The sequence below is a fragment of the Colobus angolensis genome, unplaced genomic scaffold (assembly GCF_000951035.1).
Source record: "Colobus angolensis palliatus isolate OR3802 unplaced genomic scaffold, Cang.pa_1.0 Scaffold97, whole genome shotgun sequence".
Classification (NCBI taxonomy): Eukaryota; Metazoa; Chordata; class Mammalia; order Primates; family Cercopithecidae; genus Colobus; species Colobus angolensis.
In genome coordinates this window covers 1306238-1314311 of record NW_012123709.1, presented here as the reverse complement: position 1 = coordinate 1314311, position 8074 = coordinate 1306238, and the positions used below count along the sequence as shown (strand labels likewise).

The following is an 8074-nucleotide window of genomic DNA, read 5'->3' as shown; positions in this document are numbered from 1 at the left end:
GCTTTGGCCTCCCAAAGTGCTGAGATTACATGTGTGAATCATCACGCTGGGTCTAAAAACAATTGTCTTTAAAAATCTCAAAAGAGAGCTGCGTGGCTAAGTAGCAGAATAGACATGGTTGAAACCCAACTTAGAAAACTGTATAATAAGCTCATACATACAAAATGGCAAAAAAGGTTAACATTATGAGAAAGATGTTATAAGACCTGGAGGAGAGATCCAAGAGGTCCTATAGCCATCTGTGGCAGACACTGTCTACTGACTGACACGATCCCCATTTCTACCTCTACTACAAAAAAAGAGAAAGTCATATACCTGAATCCCCCTTCTCACTTGCAGCAACATACTGAACAAATGGCTGTGTGTACAGCTTGGCTGGTGAGATGCAGGTAGAAGTCCTGGGGACACCATTCCATCCCCAGTGAAAAAGCAAAGCCTCAGAGGAGAGTCTCTTTGCTCTTTATCCTTCCCTCCTCCTGTCTGCCTGGAAGACGGACACACTGCCTACAGATGCAGCGGCAATCTTGCAAACCTAAAGACAAAAATCCACAAAGGAACGCAGAACCCAAGGACAGAAAAACGTGAGCTGCTCACCCCTGGATTTCTTGTTACCCCATTTACAGGTATCCCAAAAGGAGAAAAAAGAGATGATAGAAAAGAAGAAATAATAGAAGATAAACTTCTGGGCTGAAGGAAGATTTAAGCCTTCAGACAGAAAGAGCCTACAAGGTACCAAGCAGGAACTGAAATGTTTTTAAAGACACACACAAACATAATCTGATAAAATTGTGAGCTCCAAAATAAGGGGAAAATCCTACATGCTTCAATAAAGAAAGGATTTTGCATGCAGAATTTAGTTATCTGCTAAGCTAACATTCAAATGAGGAAAAAATAAATATTTGAATACACAAACACTCAAAAATTATCCACATTCCACCATTTCTTGGTGCAAAATTTTTCAAAAAAGTTCCAGAAAAATAATTCAAGGAATGACTTATACAAATAAATGATTTGTTGAGTCCAAACACACAGTTAATGGTGTAGCTAAAAATTTTGGCTAACTTTTGTTGAGAGAGATTCCTAACATACAAGAAGCATACTGTTTTTAAAGGTTAAGATTAAAATGTGTAATATTCCAGAACTAAAATTCCAGATGATTTCAATATATCCTGGAGGAAAGAAAATGAAACACAAGGGAAATAAAAGTACACCAAAGATCCAATTTGTTAAAATATGAAATTCTAGAAACTAATTATTGAAGTTGAAAAGAAAATATGAATTTTAATGTATTTTTAAAACTTGAAGGTTAACAGTACCAGATCAGAAATAGGATATTAAGTTTCCAAACCACAAGAGGATAGGGAGATAAACAAAAACAAATATGATAAATAAAATATAAAGTTTGATGTCAGGAAAAGGTTCAAAAAGTATGTGGTCGTAATGATTATGAGTAAATTAAATATCGTCATATTGATAATAACAAAAGATAAAGAATGAAGAAACAATTAAAGATAAAGACACAAAAGCAACAGCAAAAGCCCAGCTACATAGTACCTGTAAAAGATCAAAAACTAAAATGACAGAGATGACCTTAAAATAGAAAGATGAGACATAAATACTAACAAAAATAATATGCAAAAGGCAGTATTATTAACAAAAAGTCATTATGAAAGCATTCCTAGAATGTATAAAGAAAATCTATCGCCATAGTTCGATATGCAGTGAGACCATGGGTAGCAGTACCCAACTTCACAATTAATAACAAAACCAGAATGAAACCCAGATCCCTTAATTCTTACTGGTATCTAAGCTTTTGTTAATAAAGCACACACATTACAGTTCTGTGTCGCTTAACGACAGGGATATATGTTCTAAGACAGGTATCACTAGGCAATTCTGTCACTGTGCACAAATCATCAGGTGTCCTTCCCAAACCTAGACGGTAGAGTGCACTACACACCTGGGTCACATCGTAAAGCCTACTGCTCCTGGGCTATAAACCTGTGCAGCATGTTTTGTAGTTACCGTGTTGTAGGTGATTGTAACACAATGGGAAGTATTTGTGAATCTAAAATATTAAAACATAGAAAAGGTACAATAAAAATATGGTATAAAAATCTTTTTAATGGCACACCTGTATAGGGCACTTAACCATAAGTGGAGTTTGCAGGACTGGAAGCTGCTCTGGTGAGTCAGTGCTTGAGTGGTGAGTGAATGTGAACGCCTAGGGCATTACTGGCTGCTACTGTAGACTTTATCAACACTGTACACTTAGGCAACACTAAATTTATTTTTAAATATCTTTATTTAGGAATAAATGAATTTGAGTTTACTATAACTTTTTTACTTTTAAAACTTTTAAATTTATTTAACTGTTTCACTCTCTTATAACACTTAGCTTAAAACACAAACACAGTATACAGCTGCAGAGAAATATTTTCTTTCTTTACAAGCTTTTTCCTATTTTAAAATTTTCTTTTTTTATTTTTAAGATTTTGTGAAAAACTAAGACACAAATGCACGTACCAGCCTAGGCCTACACAGGGTCAGGATCATCAATATCACTGTCTTCCACTCTATATCTTGTCCCACTGGAAGGTCTTTAGGGCAGTAACACGCATGCAGCTGTCATCTCCTATGATAACAATGCCTGCTTCTGAAATTCCTCCTGAGGGACTTGCCTGAAGCTGTTTTACAATTCACTCTTTTATATATAAGTACAAGGAGCACACTCTAAAATACAGAGCTACAGTGCCACTAGGTGACAGGAATTTTTCAGCTCCATTATTATCTTATGGGACCACTGCCATATAAGAATGTTGACCAAAACATCATTATGTGGCACATGACTATACCATGAATCAGCGAAGCTAAAATATCTCAGAATTATGTGGGCATTTAGCAGTTTCCCTCACCCACCCATTTCCCCTACTTCATCAGCCCCAGGCATAGCAACTCACCATCTCAGGAAGGATTATTTAGAGGATTATTATCTGTGATATTCTATAAATATGTTTTTGGTTTTTGGTGGAAGGGAGGGATATTTTGTTTGCCCACGCTGAACTTTTTAAAATAGGAACAGTTGTGAACATGTTACAAGTTTAATATTTCCTACAAAAAATCTGAATGTCTAGCTTTCCTTGAAAAATTGGAGGATCCAGGCAGGCCTGGCCTGAGATTTCCATGCAGCAGCCACCAGCGGACAGATTGTTAGCTCCCACTGGATGGGCACGCCCTCCCCTGTGGGCCACAGAGATCACTGTACACGCACTGCTTTTGGACCTACAGAAAAAAAACTACGCTCTGAATCTCTGTGTCCCTAGATATGGAAATGAAGACAAGGATTCTTGTTCAAGTGATTCATTGGGAGAGTGCCTTTGGGACCAGGGACGTGAGGAAAACAGCTGAGGCCAAGGGCACAGGGCCAAGCGAGGATGTGGTCTCAGCTGAAGACCAGCTTCAGTCTGATCCCTGGGGAAGCTCTGGAGGACACAATGCCCCACAGAGCTAATCTCACCTTTAGATAAGGGGCCCGGGGTGAGGAGGGAGTGATATCCTGGGCTGTTTGGCTCAGGGAAATTCTCCGGGGAAGGGGACAGCTGTGCACCCTTAGCACAGGGCTGGGGCATGGATGCACAGACAGGTGTCAGGGAAAGGGGATATGGGCAGGGTGCCAGCAGCATTCAATCCATCATGTCCTTATTAAATGCAGGGGAATACAAGATATACAAAAGAGCTAAGTGCTTCAAGGAACATAGGAGAGTGTATTTCTTCATGGAAGCAAAGAATATTCCTCAAGTTTAATATGTAAACAAGTGCAAACAGTGGGCCACAGCACTCTCTAGGTGACCTTCCTGGGCCCTATAAATACCTGCATTTGCCCCACCCCACCCCATTACATGCTGTTCCCCTCTTTCAGTTTAGTCTGTCCCCACCCAGACTTATCACCATGAACAGGCCCTCCTGTTAACCCCAGCACTCTCCAGGGAAGTGGCTGCTCAAAGTTAACTGGGCAGGAACAGGATGGAATTCTTTAGGATTACTGAAGACTACACTGAAACACCACAAAACCAGTTTAGGGACAGTAAGAAAAGGGGACAGAAAAACACATTCATATGTCATCAGTAATAAGTACATCACATCCCAGGCAGAAGTTATTTTGATAACCAATGTGTAAACACTCTTAGAATGACATGAAATAATCCTCTGAAAGTCAATAAAGAATTGACCAAGAATAAATTTGAAAACTTCAATAAAAATAATTGTACAAAACAGGATTAAAAAAATTAACTTGTATGTTAAGTTCAGAGGTACATGTGCAGGTTTGTTACACAGGTAAATTGTGTCATGGGGGTTTATTGTGCAGATTATTTTTTTACCCAGGTATTAAGCCTAATACTCATTCGCTATTTTTCCTGATCCTCTCCCTCCTCCCAGCCTCTACTCTCCGACAGGCCCCAGTGTGGGTCACTCCCCTCCATGAGTCCATGTGTTCTCATTTAGTTCCCACTTACAAGTGAGAACATGCGGTATTTTGTTATATGTTCTGTGTTAGTAAAACAGGGTATTTTTTAAGTCAGAGAAAAATGTCTCAGAATCTGAAAAATTATTGTAAATTTGTGCTACTGGGTCAATAATATGATTTTTTAAAATCAAAATTAAGAAGTGTAGAGTTCTCTATCAGAGTTTACGTACCTCAGAACTGGAGAGCCCGGAATCTTTCTCATCCAAGTCCTTCAAAAGCTCAACCAGCCTTTTCTTCTCTCTCTCAATCATAACCACTGGGTTTCTTGATTCCTTGGCCAACTACAGAATTTATTAATGGAAATATTATATAATCAAAGAAAATCATAGTTCAGGAAAATAAAAATGGAACCTGAGACTTCTACACTACAGATACACAAAGTGAAAAGTTGCGAGATTAGGCATTCTACATTTGCTAGGTAATTTTATTTTACGCAAAAATTTTTGTATAGGGCCATTCTCTAATATCCAAAGATATCCCTATAAGCAGGCCTTCCTGTTAACCATTCCAACAGACATTTTATTAAAAAATAAGATGAGCAGTTTTCAAACCTCTCTATCATAGATAAAAAAATATAAATGCAAAAACTTTGCTGAGACATTTGGAAGAAATCTTCTTGCCACTTTCTTTAGGGTACTGATCCACTAAATGAAAGTGCTTTAGCCGGGCGCGGTGGCTCGAGCCTGTAATCCCAGCACTTTGGGAGGCTGAGACGGGCGGATCACGAGGTCAGGAGATCGAGACCACCCTGGCGAACACAGTGAAACCCTGTCTCTACTAAAAAAATACAAAAAACTAGCCGGGCGAGGTGGCGGGCGCCTGTAGTCCCAGCTACTCAGGAGGCTGAGGCAGGAGAATGGCGTAAACCTGGGAGGCGGAGCTTGCAGTGAGCTGAGATCCGGCCACTGCACTCCAGCCCAGGCGACAGAGCAAGACTCCGTCTCCAAAAAAAAAAAAAAGAAAGTGCTTTAAATTTCAAGACTATCATATGAGGAATTTAAATATTCAGTTACTATTAAAAAGGGGAAAGAGAAATCTACGGTAGACCTGCTGTGTCAGCAAGAACCTGGATAAGGGGGGAACTCTACTGCTCTAGGAAAATTGAGCAGTAAATCAACATACAACGGGCCAATGCAAAGACAGAGACAGATCGAGATGGAGAAGGTTTCCTGAAGAAGATCATATGAACGTGGAGCACAAAAGTCGAGCGTCCCAGAGGCCAGTCCTGGCAGTGGCAGGCTGTCCCACGAATCCAGTCTGCCTGGAAATGATCTGCCAATTATGGGGAAAGCATCAGGCTTGAAGTGTAAAAAATTACTTAACTCTCTCTCGTCAATACTCCACACTTGCCTATGCAGTTTTCTAGTGACGTTGTTCAAGGGGTGTGCAGAGCTTCTGTCCTCCTCACTACATCTCTTGTTGCAAATTAATTAATTCGCATTCTGGTCTAACCCAGCAACCCCTGTGCCCTTGTTTAGTGTAAGTCTGCCTTAAAGACAAACCAAGTCAGGCTGCAAGGCCTGTAAGACCAAAGATGGGTGCTTGAAGCAGAAGCTAATCAAGGCCAGTGACCAGCTGCCGGGAGGTTCAGCGAAGAGGCAGACAATCAGTTGGCTTCTCCAGCCCAGCTGCTGCTAGGAGCATTTTCCATTCAAAGTTGTAAATGTACTACCTATAAAATCAGTCTTATTACTTAAAAAAAAATTTTTTTTACTAATATGCAATTTAAAATCTGAGAAAAATTGTCCAAAGCTATTATCTAAATAAATGTTTTGCAAATTGCAGGAAACAGACTATTTCTGGATAGTGAAATAAATGATAGATGCACCTAGCAGTTTTAAAAAGAGACAGGATAGGATAGGATGTAATGGGTTGAACATAGAAATAATGAAGTACTGGTTTATAAAAGTTTTCTTTTATTTTATCTACTAATTCAACCATTTATACATTTATGATGGTTGAAAAAATATTTCAAGACACTGAACTGAAAAAACTATTGCCATTTTTTCAGCTCATTTAGCCCCAAATTCTCGCTTCTGAATTTCTAAGTACATACCTCAATGTTTCTCTTAATAAAATCCTGGTTGTGTTTACCCCTGAGCTCAATCTTTTCTGTATTTGAGAAAGGTTTCTTTCCTGCTTTGATCAATGACTCATTTCTTTCCACATCACAGGTAAAATCTAATATTAAGAAAGTTCAAAAATTTTTCATAATTAAAAGTGTCAATTATGCTAAAAGCCCACTTTAAGCATATATTAAAGTACATAAGAAATAAAACACACACAGAAGAACTAACTTCTACATTCCAGATCCAGAAACCTCATATATAATGGAGATCTATTCTTAAAAAGATAAATGTGCTACTGTAACTTCGAATGAAGTTCTCATAAAACTTCTTGTGTAATTCATTATCATGTACCAAACTTCTTCCTGTTCATTCCATGAGAATGACGGGAAATATCAATAGAACTTCAAAACAGACATGAGATGAAGAAACTGCTGATGTTAGGGAGACTTTAAAATATATATTTTATCTCAGTCTTGACACAAAACAAAAATTTCCCTAAAGACTAGGTCATCCCTGCTATTCTATTAATTTGCCATCACCCCTTCTGAACAGTCCATTTTGTTTAGCCTGTCTTTTGAGCAAGGTCTGGGAATTACTGTCCCATGTCCTGGCTCCCATCTATACAAACCCATCTCAGTTGGTCAATTTTCCTCAGTCGTTTGGAAGAGGCTTGAGTCAATGTCTGAGATATTCAGACACTGAGTGCTCAAAATAAGAATAAGAAAAATACTTGTGGATTCATATTCCCCTTTAAAAAATATCTCATTTTCTCTGTGTCACATTAAAATATTTTAAAACAAGATCATGTGAGTCCTTAATTAAAGCTCTGAAAATATGCACGAAGAAGGAACGTCTCCTTAAACAGCACATGCAGTTCGCCCTACAAAACAGGATGCGTTTCCACATTAAAGTCCACAAAAGAAAAAACACTAGTCACAAGCTCAATTCAGACAAAGGTTACAGAAAAGTTAATTTTGTTTTCTAAGGGAGGTTACCTGAACAAAAAGGATGAAGTGAGCTAGTAAATTGGTGTGTTTATAGCTAGTTATCAAAAAGTCAATACAGATGTAACCATTTAAAAATTTTTGATGAAAATAGCTGGAAAGAACGAAAGAAAGAGTAAGATCTCTTGATTAAAATTCTTTTCAAACAAAAGTAGCTTTGAGTAAAAAAAAAATTTTACTCAAATTTAAGTTATATAAGCTTACAGGCAAATAAACCTACGCTTTAAACCTGGGGTTTCATTTTTTAACAATCACATAATTATCTTTTAAATCAACTACCAATAGTTAAAGTATGAGTTACCTTATTGGTGACTGGCCTTATTAGGTATAACACTTCTTTCCATAATTCAAGTTGTACACAGTCTTTTAAGTTGAAATATGAGGTTTGTTTATTCATTTAGCTGAAGTTTCATATACTCATAAGCAATACAACATTTAAAAAATACAAATTGAACACAGCCATGTTTATATTTATC

The 8074-nt window shown here is 37.9% G+C and overlaps 1 protein-coding gene across 2 annotated transcripts in view; it reads right to left on the bottom strand.

The window, feature by feature from the left end:
• FSIP1 (fibrous sheath interacting protein 1) overlaps positions 1-8074 on the bottom strand; it is a 206916-nt gene that overhangs the window by 154909 nt on the left and 43933 nt on the right. For both annotated transcript variants that reach the window (XM_011932644.1, XM_011932645.1), the window contains exons 7-8: positions 6582-6706; positions 4696-4806 (exon numbers count right to left, since the gene is read on the bottom strand). In XM_011932644.1, the coding sequence (XP_011788034.1) occupies positions 4696-4806; positions 6582-6706 (236 nt within the window). The remainder of the gene's footprint in view (positions 1-4695; positions 4807-6581; positions 6707-8074) is intronic.